Raw genomic sequence first — 15,639 nt, 5'->3', positions numbered from 1 at the left:
TCTCTGTCTGGTTTAGGAATCAAAGTAATGCTGGCTTCATAGAATGAGTCTGGAAGTTTTCCTTCCGTTTCTATTTTTTTGGAATAGCTTGGGAAGGATAGGTATTATCTCTGCTTTATTTTATTTTTATTTTTTTTAACATTTATTTATTTTTGAGACAGAGAGAGAGCATAAACAGGAGAGGGTCAGAGAAAGAGGGAGACACAGAATCTGAAACAGGCTCCAGGCTCTGAGCTGCCAGCACAGAGCCTGACGTGGGGCTTGAACCCACAGACCGTGAAATCATGACCTGAGCTGAAGTGGGATGCTTAACTGACTGAGCCACCCAGGCGCCCCTATTATCTCTGCTTTAAACGTCTGGTAGAACTCCCCTGGGAAGCCATCTGGTTCTGGACTCTTATTTTTTGGGATGTTTTTGATAACGGATTCAATTTCTTTGCTGGTTATGAGTCTGTTCAAGCTTTCTATTTCCTCCTGTTTGAGTTTTGGAAGTGTGTGGGTGTTTAGGAATTTGTCCATTTCTTCCAGGTTGTCCATTTTGTTGGCATATAGTTTTTCATAGTATTCCCTGATAATTGCTTGTATTTCTGAGGGATTGGTTGTAATAATTCCATTTTCATTCATGATTTTATCTATTTGGGTCATCTCCCTTTTCTTTTTGAGAAGCCTGTCTAGAGGTTTATCCATTCTGTTTATTTTTTCAAAAAACCAACTCTTGGTTTCATTGATCTGTTCTACAGTTTTTTTTAGATTCTATATTGTTTATTTCTGCTCTGATCTTTATTATTTCTCTTCTTCTGCTGGGTTTGGGCTGTCTTTGCTGTTCTGCCTCTATTTCCTTTAGGTATGCTGTTAGATTTTGTATTTGGGATTTTTCTTGTTTCTTGAGATAGGCCTGGATTGCAATGTATTTTCCTCTCAGGACTGCCTTTGCTGCATCCCAAAGCATTTGGATTGTTGTATTTTCATTTTTGTTTGTTTCCATATATTTTTTAATTTCTTCTCTAGTTGCCTGGTTGACCAATTCATTCTTTAGTAGGGTGTTCTTTAACCTCCATGCTTTTGGAGGTTTTCCAGACTTTTTCCTGTGGTTGATACCAAGTTTCATAGCATTGTGATCTGAAAGTGTGCATGGTATGATCTCAGTTCTTTTATACTTATGAAGGGCTGTTTTGTGACCCAGTATGTGATCTATCTTGGAGAATGTTCCATGTGCACTCCAGAAGAAAGTATTCTGTTGCTTTGGGATGCAGAGTTCTAAATATACCTGTCAAGTCCATCTGATCCAATGTCTCATTCAGGGCCCTTGTTTCTTTACTGACCGTGTGTCTAGATGATCTATCCATTGTTGTAAGTGGGGTGTTAAAGTCCCCTGCAGTTACCACATTCTTATCAATAAGGTTGCTTATATTTATGAGTAATTGTTTTATATATTTGGGGGCTCTGGTATTCGGCGCATAGACATTTATAATTGTTAGCTCTTCCTGATGGATAGACCCTGTAATTATTATAGAATGCCCTTCTTCATCTCTTGTTACAGCCTTTAATTTAAAGTCTAGTTTGTCTGATGTAAGTATGGCTATTCCAGCTCTCTTTTGACTTCCAGTAGCATGATAAATAGTTTTCCATCCCCTCACTTTCAATCTGAAGGTGTCCTCAGGTCTAAAATGAGTCTCTTGTAGACAGCAAATAGATGGGTCTTGTTTTTTTATCCATTCTGATACCCTATGTCTTTTGGTTGGCACATTTAGTCCACTTACGTTCAGTGTTATTATAGAAAGTTATGGGTTTAGAGTCATTGTGATGTCTGTAGGTTTCATGCTTGTAGTGATGTCTCTGGTACTTTGTGTCACAGGATCCCCTTTAGGATCTCTTGTAGGGCTGGTTTAGTGGTGATGAATTCCTTCAGCTTTTGTTTGTTTGGGAGGACCTTTATCTCTCCTTCTATTCTAAATGACAGATTTGCTGGATAAAGGATTCTCGGCTGCATATTTTTTCTGTTCATCACATTGACGATTTCCTGCCATTCCTTTTTGGCCTGCCAAGTTTCAGTAGAGAGATTCATCACTAGTCTTATCGGTTTCCCTTTATATGTTAGAGCACATTTATCCCTAGCTGCTTTCACAATTTTCTCTTTATCCTTGTATTTTGCCAGTTTCAGTATGATATGTCATGCAGAAGGTCGATTCAAGTTATGTCTGAAGGGAGTTCTCTGTGCCTCTTGGATTTCAATGCCTTTTTCCTTCCCCAGATCAGGGAAGTTCTCAGCTATTATTTCTTCAAGTACCCCTTCAGCACCTTTCCCTCTGTCTTCCTCCTCTGGAATACCAATTATGCATAGATTTACTAGTGCATCACTTAGTTCTTTAATTTTCCCCTCATACTCCTGGATTTTTTAATCTCTCTTTTTCTCAGCTTCCTCTTTTTCCATAATTTTATCTTCCAATTCACCTATTCTCTCCTCTGCCTCTTCAATCCGAGCTGTGGTTGTCTCCATTTTATTTTGTAGCTCATTTATAGCATTTTTTAGCTCCTCCTGGCTGTTCCTTAGTCCCTTGATCTCTGTAGCAAGAGATTCTCTGCTGTCCTCTATACTGTTTTCAAGCCCAGCAATTAATTTTATGACTATTATTCTAAATTCACTTTCTGTTATATTGTTTAAATCCTTTTTGATCAGTTTGTTAGCTGTCATTATTTCCTGGAAATTCTTTTGAGGGGAATTCTTCCGTTCCATCATTTTGGATAGTCCATGATGTGGTACGGAACTACAGGGCACTTCCCCTGTGCTGTCTTGAATAACCTGTGTTGGTGGGCAGGGCCGTAGTCAGACCTGCTCTCTGCCCCCAGCCCACCGCTGTGGCCACAGTCAGACTGGTGTGTGCCTTCTCTTCCCCTCTCCTAGGGGCGGGATTCACTGTGGGGTGGCGTGGCCTGTCTGGGCTACTTGCACACTGCCAGGCTTGTGGTGCTGGGGATCTGGCGTATAAGCTGTGGTGGATTGGCAAGGTGCACAGGGGCGGGAGGGGCAGGCTCAGCTCACTTATCCTTCTGTGATCCGCTTCGGGAGGGGCCCTGCGGCACCGGGAGGGAGTCAGACCCGCCGCCGGAGGGATGGATCCGCAGAAGCACAGTGTTGGGTGTTTGCACGTGCAGGCAAGTTCCCTGACAGGAACTGGTTCCCTTTGGGGTTTTGGCTGGGGGATGGGCGAGGGAGATGGAGCTGGCGAGCGCCTTTGTTCCCCGCCAACCTGAGCTGTGTCGTCCGGGGCTCAACAACTCTCCCTCCCGTTGTCCTCCAGCCTTCCCACTCTCCGAGCAGAGCTGTTAGCTTATAACCTTCCAGATGTTAAGTTCTGCTTGCTGTCCAAACACACTCCGTCCGGCCCCTCCGCTTTTGCAAGCCAGACTCGGGGGCTCTGCTTGGCCATGGGCTGCCCCTTCACCCCAGCTCCCTCCCGCCAGTCCATGTGGCACGCATCGCCTCTCTGCCCTTCCTACCCTCTTCCATGGGCCTCTTGTCTACGCTTGGCTCCAGAGAATCCATTCTGCTTGTCTTCTGGTAGTTTTCTGGGTTATTGAGGCAGGTGTGGGTGGAATCTAAGTGATCAGCAGGACGCGGTGAGCCCAGCATCCTCCTACGCCACCATCTTCTTCCAAAATCCTAAAATTGTATTCTTAATAGCCATAGCCCTTCTCAAAACTTTTAGGAGGTTTCCAGTTCTTTTAAAATAATGTCCAACCTCTATAGCATAGGCTCCAACCTTCTTTTCCATTTTCGTTTCTATCACCTTTCCTTGGAATCTCCCCAGTGTCCATGAACTTGTTGGCCTTTCCAGTGCTATCCCATCTCCATATCTTATTGCCTGCATTTCCCTCTTCTTGAGATAGGAAATACTCTTCCCTGCATATTTGCATTTTAAAATCTTCTGGGCACAAACTTAAATACTACCTGCTCTATAAAAATTTTACTTCATTCCAATTGTTGAAAATAATCTCTCCTTCCTCTAAACTTAAAAATGACTCTCTGTATATCTGTTAGTCATAAAAATATTTTTAATTATTATAGGCATGTAGTGGTATTAAAACTGTTTTTACATATATTTTATTTTAATCTTTACAACAATAAAATGAGGTCTTATTTAGCACCATTTTAAAGATGTGGAAACTGGGAATAAGAAGCTTATTTAAGTTGTATACTATTAATTATATAATAATTAAATTGTCACTGTCACTGTTGCCTTTTAATAACTTTGCTTATTTTTCTTACTTGTTTCCATACTTTGTCCTCAATACATTAAGGCAAGGCTTTGTACAGGATAGGTAGTCTTTATTTGAATGAATGAAAGACTGGATTCATGGAAGTAAAAGTATTTTTCATAATTACTGTTTGAGAGGTATGTATTTTATGCATTTGAGAGATATGTATATTAGTAGCCTTTTTTTATGTTATGACATTTAAGTCTGCCAGGAAGAAGAAAATCACCAAAGCTGAACGGTTAAAGCAGCTACAGGAGGAGGAGGAGAGACGGCAAAAAGAGGAAGGTACAAAGTACATAGTGATACTATTTTCACATGCAGGGACTTAAAAAATAGTTGATATTTCTATATTCCCATCAATATTTTTAAAAAGAATTTTCAAAATTCTTCAATTTTTCAAATTTCATCTGTTTATTTTTTAATTTTTAAAAAAAATTTTTAATGTTTATCTTTGAGAGAGAGACACACACACTGTGCGAGTGGAGGAGGGACAGAGAGAGAGGAAGACACAGAATCCTAAGCAGGCTTCATGCTCTGAGCTGTCAGCACAGAGCTCTACATGGGGCTCGAACCCGCAAACTGTGAGATTATGACCTGAGCTGAAGTCAGACCCTTAACCAACTGAGCCACCCAGGCGCCCCAAATTTCATCTGTTTTTTAAATAGTTATCTGCTATTTAAAGGGTACCCAGAAAGTTTTGTTACTATACACCAATCACTTTGAGATATATCTTGAGGTGGAGCTGCCAGATAAAATACAGAATTCCCATGGAGGGGCACCTGGGAAGCTCAGTTGGTTAAGCATCCAACTCTTCATTTAAACTCCGGTCATGATCTCAGAGCCATCTGATTGAGACCCACAGAGGGCTCTGTGCTGACAGTGTGGAGCCTGCTTGGGATTCTGTCTCCTTCTCTCTCTCTCTCTCTCTCTGCCCCTCCCCAGCTCTTGTGCATGCTGTCTCTCAAAATAAATAAACATTAAAAAAAGTACAGAATGTGCAGTTAAGTTTGAATTTCAGATAAATAATAGATGATTTGGGATAAACCCCCCCCCCCCAAAAGGCTATTTATTTATCTGAAATTCAACTTCAACTGAGCATCTTGTATTTTTATTTGCTAACTCTGGCAATCATGTCTTGAAATGTTTATGTTTACCTATGAAATTAGGGGCTTTGGTGCTAATTCTACAGTATGGATTCTGAAACTTAAATTCATTAAATATGGGAAATAGGAAATAGACACTAACAAGAAATGCACAGAACAGCCTAAGTTATTATAGTTTAATAATATGCATTTGCCAAATTTAAAGAGGATTTTCATTTGTTAAAAAAAAAGTAAATTAAAAATTAATAAAAATATCTATTATTTAAAATAACAAAAAGAGATTTAAAAAAAACTGGTATACCTTTTAGCATCAAGAGCATGTGTGGGAGTGCCTGGGTGGCTTAGTTGGTTTAGCATCTGACTCTTGATATCGACTCAAGTTGTGATTCCATGGTTGTGAGATGGAGCCCCACCTCAGGCTCCACATACAGGGTGGAGCCTGCTTGGGATTCTTTCTCCCCTTCTCTCTCTGCCCCTCTACTGCTTGTGTGCTCTAAATAAATAAATAAATAAATAAATAAATAAATAAATAAATTTTTTTCTTAAAGAACCTGTGGATTCAAATTCAGGTTTTAAAAGTCTGTCCTCAGGTTCCACGTTGATTTTTTTTTTATATACAATCATTATTAAATCCTTTTTAGGTGGCTCATGATAAGAATACAGTATCAGGATCTAGCACTTGGGGAAAGTTTTATTATATTGGATTAAACTTACATTCTTCAACATATCTTTCGTATTTAATAGTGAAAGCAAGAGAAGTTTAAGGTAATTGCTTCTGGAGGTGCCTGGGTGGCTTAGTCAGTTAAGCATCTGACTCTTGATTTCGACCCAGGTCATGATTTCACAGTTTGTGAGATTGGCCTGTTGGGCTCTGAGCTGACAGCACAGAACGTGCTTGGGATTCTCTCTCTCCTTCTCTTTACCCCTCCCATGCTCACACATGTGCACACACTCTCTCTCTCTCAAAATACATAAATGAACTTAGGAAAAGTGGTAATTGCTTCTAATGATGTAGATCTAAGAAACTTATGGAAATCTCCTGAAGATTTTACCTCTCCTTAATTACCTATGATAGTTCTGTCATTTTTTATTTAAAATTATTATTGGATTGCTATAAATTTGGAGAAGAGAAATATTATTATGGGCCTATTTTTTTTGGCCAGAAAGTTTGAGTCATGTTACTTTTTTGAAAGAAATCCAGCATTTGTCTTACTTCTACCACATAATATAGGCTGTAAGTTCTATAAAATATTTCACTACCATTATATCTTGAAAATATTTTAAGTAACTTTAAGGGATTAAAATTAGATTGATTTAATCACTGAGAAAAAATTTTTTTGGTTTTTTAGAGGAAGCCCGTGTGAAACATGAAAAAGAAGAAATGGAAAGTCTTGAAAGACAACGGATTGAGAGAGAAAAATGGCATCAACTTGAAGCAAAAGTATGTAAACATTAGTAATGTTATTAATGAAGACAAAGTATGTAGCTATCAGATCTGTTTGGCCATTTAATGTCACTCTTCCCCATACCTACCACTAATGTATAGGCCTATGTAAACTGGTTTAACTCCTTTAATCCTACCATAAAGAAGTGAAATTATTACCCACAATTCACAGATAAGGAAATTGAGGAAAAGGGAAGGTAAGCAGCTAATGAGTTGAAGAGCCAGGACTTAGACATAAATAGTCTCGCTTCAGAGCCCTTGCTTGTAGGCATTAAGTTATTTTTCTCGATCTGTTTTATAGATAATTAAACAGGGCTTCCTCCCCCAAAACTCAAATTCTACCTCTCATATTTTAGTTTTACTTCTCTTTTTTACCAGAATTACCAGGATTTTTCATATCAGTAGTTCTGATCTCGACAAGCCTCATAACTGTTAAAAATTGAAGACCTCCCCCAAGGAAATTTATTTATGTGGGTCATATTTCTCAATATTTACCACATTAGAAACTCAAACCGAGAAATTTTAAGACACGTCATATTAATAGACATTAAATATTATATAAAATAAACATTAATAAAAATAAGTAAATATATTAACATATTTTAAGGAAGAAAACTATTGTACATATAATTATATATTATTGAGTTATAATTGACATATAACATTGTATTAGTTTCAGGTATAAACATGGTGATTCAATGTTTGTATATATTGTGAAATGATTATTCCAATAAGTCTAGTTAACATTCATCACCACACATTCTATGTTTTTTAAACTAGAGAAATAAGTGGCATTGTTTATGTTTTTAAAGTCTCTTTGATGTCAGACTTAACAAAAGACTGCTAGATTCTCATATCTGTTCAGTATTCTGTCTGTTACAATGAGTTTTTATTGAAGTGTATAAAGAAAATCTGGCCTCACACAGAATCATAGTTGGAAAAGAGGAATATTGTAATAGCCTTTCAGGTAATTGTGGATATTCTTTTTGATTCTATACCAAAACTCAGTAAGTCATAGTTTCTTAATATGGAATGTGAAATCATATCAACGAAGTTTTCATAGTGTTATACTAAAACACTGATCTGTCTTACCCTTTAAATTGATCTTGTATCCATGTATGATTTTGAAATATCATACATTGGTTGCTTAGAAAAACTTGGTTTACTGAATAATTTCCTTCCAAATGTTGACACGTTTTTATTATTAGTTACCAAAAATCACATGCATTGATGTCTTCCCCAATCAAATCAGAAAGGTTTTTAAGGATTGAGAAAATGTCAAGCTCACAGTGGTCGATAGAAGTTTTTTTGTTTAATTTGAATTTTTATTTGAAAGCTTGAATTTTATTATTGGCAGCAAATACTTTTAATTCTTTCCTGAAAGTGACATACTCAGTGCATTCATTTTTGAGAGTGTCTGCCAAAATACTCAAATAATCGTGCAAGCAGTGGTTTCTCAAGACAGCCTTGTCCTTTGAAACATGGCAGAACGCTTTATGCATACTTCTCGCTTTATGCACATAGAACAATCAAAAGACTTATACTGAAAGGTTGACACTTAACAAAATTAATAATTTTCACCTCCTCAGGTCGCTCTTATATGAAAATGGCTGTTTACCACCCACAAACCCCAAAGAATATGACTCCTAGTATAGCTTGTGCCTTGATTTGTGCTGAGACACCAGCAATTTTAGACCATTTTGCACCATTAGTGTAAATGTATACACTGCAAAAGAGGCAGATACTGTTTCAGTATTATTATGAAGACATATTTGACCTCACAGATCCCTGAAGAGTCTTGGGGACCCACCAGGTGTCTGCAGATAACTTGCAAACCTCTGTTTCAGAGGAAACCTTTTGGAAATACCAGTTACATTCAAACTAATTTTAGTGTTCATTTTGAAACTCTGTATTTTGCCGAGTAAAGCTTAGATGCTACCTGTGAAACATAAAGCTAAAATTAAAGAGCCCACCAATGTATCCCCATGCAACAGGATCTAGAAAGGAGGAATGAAGAACTTGAAGAACTTTATTTATTAGAGGAGTGTTTTCCTGAAGCAGAGAAGTTGAAACGAGATACTAGATTGCTCTCTCAGGTAAAACTGATTTTGTGTGTTTGTGTGTGCCACAAGAGGAAATTATACTCTGATATCCTTTTTAATCCCCTCATATTTTTAATTTGTCTGTAAAACATCTCTAATTTGACAATCTGTCATATTGCATGTAGCAAATTCACATACCTTTGTAGAAAACTATTGTCAATAATAAGACCCTTGAAATTTTTGTATCTTTTGACTCTGATTTAATTTTGGGAGAATCTATACTGAAGAAATTATTCTGAATTAAAATAGAAAACTGAGCTTAAGTCAATCTAGCATTGCTCAAAACAGTGTAACTTTGGAAAAAAATAAAGGTTCTTATAAGGAGAAAAAGAAAAAAAACTGTAATAATATGGCAAAAGATGATTACACTATAATTTTAAGCAAAGTACAATATGATTACAAGTGTAGAAGTTTCATAGACTGCAAAATGAATGGAAGAACTCATACTAAAATGACAGTGGTGATTAACAATTAGTAATAATTTGGAAAAAAAAACCCACAAAAAACAGTAATAATTTGGTAAGTAGAAGTTAGCCCAAGTGTTGGCTTTTGTAAATACAGGAGTTATATGTTTAGAGACGAAAGCAAAACAAAACCAACTCATAAATACTGTTTTTTTAAAAAATATGACAATTACTAGAATTGCTATTTATTTGAACTATTGAGGCTTATAAATTATTTTGATAAAGAGAATTTGGTTATTATAGAGATATCTCAAGTAGGCAGTTAAAGTCATAATTTTTTTTACCTAAATTGGGAAAACTAGATTATGAGAACTGATACTTGGAAAAAAGTTATTTAATCTTTGCATTTTCATCATTGTGACCCTTCCAACATTTTTATTCCACAGTGGAATCACTACATTCAATGTGATGGAAGTCCTGATCCTTCAGTATCCCCAGAAATTAATACTTTCATTAGTCTGTGGAAAGAGGAAACAAATGAGACTTTAGAGGAAGTGATCGCGAAGAGTAAATTAGTGCTAAATGTATGTCCGAGAGTATTACTCTGTAATTTTAAGTTGTTTAAGTTACAAATTGTCTGGTATCGACTCCAAAATAGAAATAAATTAAACAAATATATATTTGTATTTGCCAATTAATAACACTACTGCGTGTTTGGATATCGAGAAAAATATTTAACCTTTCTCTTTTTTTTGTTTTTACAACTCCCATTTTTATTTTTTATCTTTGCCACCTTAGATGAGGTCAGTATAACATAAATGTGAAACATTATGTGTCTAATCTAAGCAGGGAAAAAAAATCAAGTTGCATCCATTTATGTAGATAACTTGGAGGGAAAGTGCATGATTTTATCTTGAGTTGAAATTTTCCACTATTTGGTGATTCACTACACATACTTTTCTATGTCAACTATGTGCCAGGCACCTACTCTTCTAGGCATGAAAGAACAAAGCTGAATAAGAATATCCTACCTTCTAGTTCTGCAAATAGGATGGATAGGCTACCCTGAGGAACTAGCATTTTATGATGCACTTAAAAATGCTAAAAGAAAAATGTTTTAATGATATTTAAATTCATTGCCTATTTCAAAAGAAAGTAAGGGAAAATCTTGGAGGCCATAAAACAATTCAGAAAAGTGGGCAAATCTCAAAGTGAGTCGCTTCCCAGAGACACCACTTTTCAAGAGGCTTCTTTTTCTGTTAAGTCTTGGGTTAGCATTGGTTTAAAGGACCATCAGGAAGCAAAGCCTAGGGTCCATGCAAGGTGGCAAGTTGGATCAGAAACTCCGTGTATGGCTGGGAGCCTCAAAAAGTTATTGTGGATGATAGGGGAAATACCTGCTCTGCAAAGGGAGATGATAAGAACTTGTTTGGCTCATCTTGAGCTTATTGAAGGGAAACAAAAATGTCTCTACTGAGAATTCTTAATCACAAGTGAATCACAAGTTGTATTGGAAGAATTTACCAAAATATGGCACACAGAAAGAGATAAAGAGATGGAAAATATTAATGAGCAGTTAATGGGTATGTATGATAGAGTAAAAGGGGCTAAAATGCATCGAAAAAGGGTACCAGAAGGGAATGACAGTATTCAAAGAGAAAATGGCTGACATCTTTCCAGAATTGAGGAAAAATACAAACCCTCAGATTCAAGAAACCCAACAAATCCCATTAGGATGCATAGAAAGAAACCCATACTAGGCACACTTACATAGTAGTAGGAACTGGAAGGAATTCACTGCACTTGGTCCTATTATCTTCTAATGCTTTTTGTTGCAATTCCTCACCACATTTTTGCGCTTCTTGTCGCTGGGGTTTACTTCTTCAGCATGTTGTTATGAAGATGGAGTAGCTCCGGACCATTAAGCTCATAACATGCATTGCCTAATATGATGTGGGCAAGCGTACGAGATCCATTTTACATATGTAGAGAGAAAAACTGTGACTTGCTTAGAGTCTCCTATGAGACTTTAAATAGGGCTTACTCTGACTTTCCAGAAGCTCCCAAGCCTCCTGTCCACTGTGAGATATTTGGACACCAGTGAATTCATTGTACAGGGTTCTTGCCATTGCACATCCTCTCTGCCGGCTGCCATGGCATGCTGCTGGCCCAGGAAGCCAGTGCTCTGCAATAGCTGGGGGAGAGTGGGAAGTATTACTGGAGTTCACTAGTGATGAGCTGGAAGTGAAATCTTCCTATTATGAGAGTGGGTTACAGAAATAGAAGTAAGAAATAGTACAGAAAATGAGGAAAGGGCAGGTAAAACAAAATAGGAGAGGAGGATGATCATAGCAATAGGAAACTAAAGAGGGCAGCACTTGAGGAACAGAAAGAATTGGATAGCAGTGACCCCACGGTAAACACTAAGTTCCAAATTATCAAATGTATTTATTTGGCAAGCTCTTATACAATACTTACTATTCCAGGCTTTAGAAATAGTTACTTGCTGAATTCTTATAATAATTCATAGCTACCTAGGAGGTAGGCACCAGTATTCTCATTTTACAAATGAAGAGGGCATAGTGATGCACAGAGGTACAAAGATGTTATATAACTTACCCAAGTCCACACTGCCAGTAGGAAGTCGCTAGGATCGAAGCCCTGCATGCTGGCTTAAGTCCATACTGCCCTCCACCACAATGCCACCTCTCTTAATTTAGAAATTTTCTAGGTATTTTCTGTGTCAGTGTTCAAAACTAAATCCTGCCACTTATTACTTGTTCCTTGGTCATGCTGTGCCTCAATTTCTCTCAACACTTTAAATATCTCCACTCTCTTCTTGATTAGATGATTTCTGGGAAGTTAAATGTAATTCGTAATTTTGTTTCTCTTAAGGTAAGGTGTTGTTTCCTCTGGCTTCTGTCGGGATTTTTTATCTTTGATTTTCTGTAGTTTGAAAATAATATGCCTAAGTGTAGTTTTCTGGGGCATTTATCCTGTTTGGTGTTCTCCAAGCTCCCTGAACCTGTAGTTTAGCATCTGATATTCATTTAGGGAAATTGTTATTTCAAATATTTCTTCTGTTCCTTTCTCCCTCTTTTCTCCTTCTGGTATTCCCTTTACATGTATGCTATACCTTTTGTAGTTGTCCCACAGTCCTTGGATACTTTGTTCTGTTTAAAAATATATATAGATTTTTTCACTTTTTGTTTTCTTTGACTTTAGTTTTCAAAGATTCTATTGTTATGTCCTCTAGCTCAGAGATTCTTTCCTCTGCTAAGTCCAGTCTACTAATAAGCCCACCAAAGGCATTCATTCATTTCTATCTGGTTCTTTCTTAGGATTTCTATCTCTCTGCTTTACGTTGCCCATCTATTTATGCATGCTGTCTGCTTTATCCAGTAGAGCCCTTAGCATATCAATCATAGGTGTTTTAAATTCCTGGTCGGATAATTCAATATCCCTGCCATGTGTGGTTCTAATGCTTGCTTTGTCTTTTCAAATAGTGGTTTTTGCCTTTTGGTATGACTTGTAATTTTCTCCTGATAGCTGGACATGATGTACTGAGTGAAAGGAAGTGGTATAAATAGGGCTTTAGTAATATGGCTGTGAGGTGGGGCTGGGGAGGAGAAGAATCCTACAGTCCTGCAATTAGGTCTCGGTCTTTTAATAAGCCTGTATCTCTGCATGGTGAACTTCACAAGTGTTTTTAATTTATTTTGTTCCCCTCAGGTGGGAGGGGATGGCTGGTGCTAGCTGGAGTTATTTCCTTTCCCCCAGGTGAGTGAGGCTTTGATGAAAGTCCCAAAACTTAGGCTCTAGGGGCGCCTGGGTGGCGCAGTCGGTTAAGCGTCCGACTTCAGCCAGGTCACGATCTCGCGGTCCGTGAGTTCGAGCCCCGCGTCAGGCTCTGGGCTGATGGCTCAGAGCCTGGAGCCTGTTTCCGATGCTGTGTCTCCCTCTCTCTCTGCCCCTCCCCCGTTCATGCTCTGTCTCTCTCTGTCCCAAAAATAAAATAAACGTTGAAAAAAAAAAATTAAAAAAAAAAAAAAACTTAGGCTCTAGTTAATTAGTTTCCCCTAAGATCAGGCCTTGTTAAGGATAGAGTACTCTGGTGTATTTCAAAACCGTTCCTTTTCCCTTCCCTCTGCTGGAAGTAGGAGGGGATTCTGCTCCCATATTTATTGGGAGAACCTGGTGGAGCATTTGGAGGTAAGTCTCACAGTATTGTGGGCTCTCCTCCTTCCATGGCTGTGCTCTCCTGGAGTTTTTAACTCTCAAGAGCTGTCCACACTAAGCCTTCAGTAATTTGTCATTTGCAGTTTCAGATGTTCTTATCTGGCACTGGTTTCTGCAGTGGCTTTTGTTCCTGAATATACCATGGTAAGCTAACTCCCTCTGTTCACTTATAGGTCTTTCCAGTCTTGAGATCAGGCATTTGCCCAGTCTCCTTCCTCCTTGTTGATCAAAGAAGAGTTGTTGATTTTTCAGTCTGTCGAGCTTTTCACTTGCTGTTAGGAAGGAGTGGGGTCTTTCAAACTCCTTACCAATGGAATCAGACTGCCTTAGTTTCCTTATCTATAAAAATAGGCATAATAACAGTATCTACCTCATAGAGTTATGATGAAGATAGAATGAATCAAAACATAAACATTTAGAACAGTTCCTGGCACATAGTAAGTGTAGGAGAGGGGAAATTCTTCTATCCTTCAAGCTCTTTCAGCTGGACTGAGAATTCAATACACATGAGACGTGCATGGAGACCCAATAATGAAATTGAGACCCAAAGAAATGACCGAGGCAGGCAGTTTTTATACATTTTAGACAATCGATTTGTGAGGAATTTACAAGATAAGGAAAATAGGTGTTTGTGAGCTTTAGTTAGTAAGGAATTCTAAGTGGAGTTTGGTCTGATGTGGTAGATTAGTAAAAAAAAAAAAAAAAAAAAAGTAACAAGGTTTATTTCTACAGTTTTCTTGACTTTAAAGTTCCTATCTCTGGTCTTTTTACTTCTTAGTACAGGGAAGGTATTTTCATACGGGAGATTTGTTTCCTGCTTTCAGGAGACAGAGGAGGGTGCAAGTGTCTTTACACTGATTGCTTCTCAAGTAGTTTCAATTCAAAATGATCAATATGCCATTGTGCTGCATTTGGGGGTGGCCTGCTGTGGGCACCTATATAAACATTCGGTACATATTAGTAACTATCTGCTCTTCCACCTTCTCATTCTCCTCCTCATTATTGTTTATTTGCTTGTTTTAAATTTTTTTAATGTTTATTTTTGAGAGAAACAGAGAGCAAGTGGAGGAGGGGCCCAGAGAGAGAGACACACAGAATCCGAAGCAGGCTCCAGGCTCTGAGCTGTCAGCACAGAGCCGGACTTGGGGCTCGAACTCACAAACTGTGAGTGAGATCATGACCTGAGCCGAAGTTGGGCACTTGTCTGATTGAGCCACCTAGGTGCCCCTCCTCCTCATTATTGTTATATCACTATTTCTATTGTTCCATTGTCTTCAGCATCCAAGCTATGCCTCCTCTATAACTTGCCAATAGTTGAGAATTTTTATAAAGGAGTATCTGGAGGAAATATTTTTATTTTTCCATGATCTTAAATAATACAATTAACACAAGAAAGGATTTTTATGTTTTACTGATGATACGATGTGTTCATCAATTCTAAAGTGATAGGACATTGCCTTTTCACTTTTTCTTTGACTATTTGTCAGAAGTTTAATTTATTTTTAGAGTAAATTTTTACTTTACATTTTACCTTATAGTTAATTGAGAAGTTGAGATTACTTTTATTGCAAACGCCATCATATGATTTGGAAGATAAAACTATAATACAATACCGAGGATCAATTCTAGAGCTGCAGGAGCTCCTCCATCTTAAGTTCAATGTAGCCACAGAACGACTTCTCAGAGTAAGTGTGATTATTTTACTCATAACTTATGATTAACTTTTATAAGAATGAAAACTTTATGCTACATAATAAAACATCTAGTATCTTTTTGTAATTAAAAGGCTATGGAAAAGTCAGTAGAATAATATGAGGCACATACATTTATCCAGATCTAACAACCATAAATACTTCTTTTTTCCAAATTTTTATTTATGTTTATTTTTTAAGAGAGAGGGAGAAGAAAGCAAGCCGGGGAGGGGCAAAGAGAGAGGGAGAGAGAAATCCCAAGCAGGCTGCACGCTGTGATGCGGGGCTTGAACCCATGACGTGAGATAATGACCTGAGCTGAAACCAAGGGTCAGACGCCCAACCAGCTGAGCCACCCAGGTGCCCCCAACCATAAATATTTCTAAAGAAAAAAAAACA

The 15,639-nt window shown here is 37.7% G+C and overlaps 1 protein-coding gene across 8 annotated transcripts in view; it reads left to right on the top strand.

Moving 5' to 3' along the window:
* The window catches only part of DNAI7 (dynein axonemal intermediate chain 7), a 76,886-nt gene that overhangs the window by 20,032 nt on the left and 41,215 nt on the right, over window positions 1-15,639 (top strand). For 4 of the 8 annotated variants that reach the window (XM_045465450.1, XM_045465445.1, XM_045465449.1 and 1 more), the window contains 5 exons: window positions 4,461-4,542; window positions 6,710-6,801; window positions 8,799-8,900; window positions 9,757-9,894; window positions 15,088-15,234. In XM_045465450.1, coding sequence (XP_045321406.1) covers window positions 4,461-4,542; window positions 6,710-6,801; window positions 8,799-8,900; window positions 9,757-9,894; window positions 15,088-15,234 — 561 coding nt within the window. Of the gene's footprint in view, window positions 1-4,460; window positions 4,543-6,709; window positions 6,802-8,798; window positions 8,901-9,756; window positions 9,895-13,368; window positions 13,694-15,087; window positions 15,235-15,639 lie in introns of those variants that run through there. The other 4 variants (XM_045465446.1, XM_045465448.1, XM_045465447.1 and 1 more) reach the window with 4 other exon arrangements.

The sequence above is a fragment of the Leopardus geoffroyi genome, chromosome B4 (assembly GCF_018350155.1).
Source record: "Leopardus geoffroyi isolate Oge1 chromosome B4, O.geoffroyi_Oge1_pat1.0, whole genome shotgun sequence".
In the NCBI taxonomy this organism is placed as follows: Eukaryota; Metazoa; Chordata; class Mammalia; order Carnivora; family Felidae; genus Leopardus; species Leopardus geoffroyi.
The sequence above is the reverse complement of the archived record's forward strand: the minus strand, read 5'-3'. Positions and strand labels throughout refer to the sequence as shown.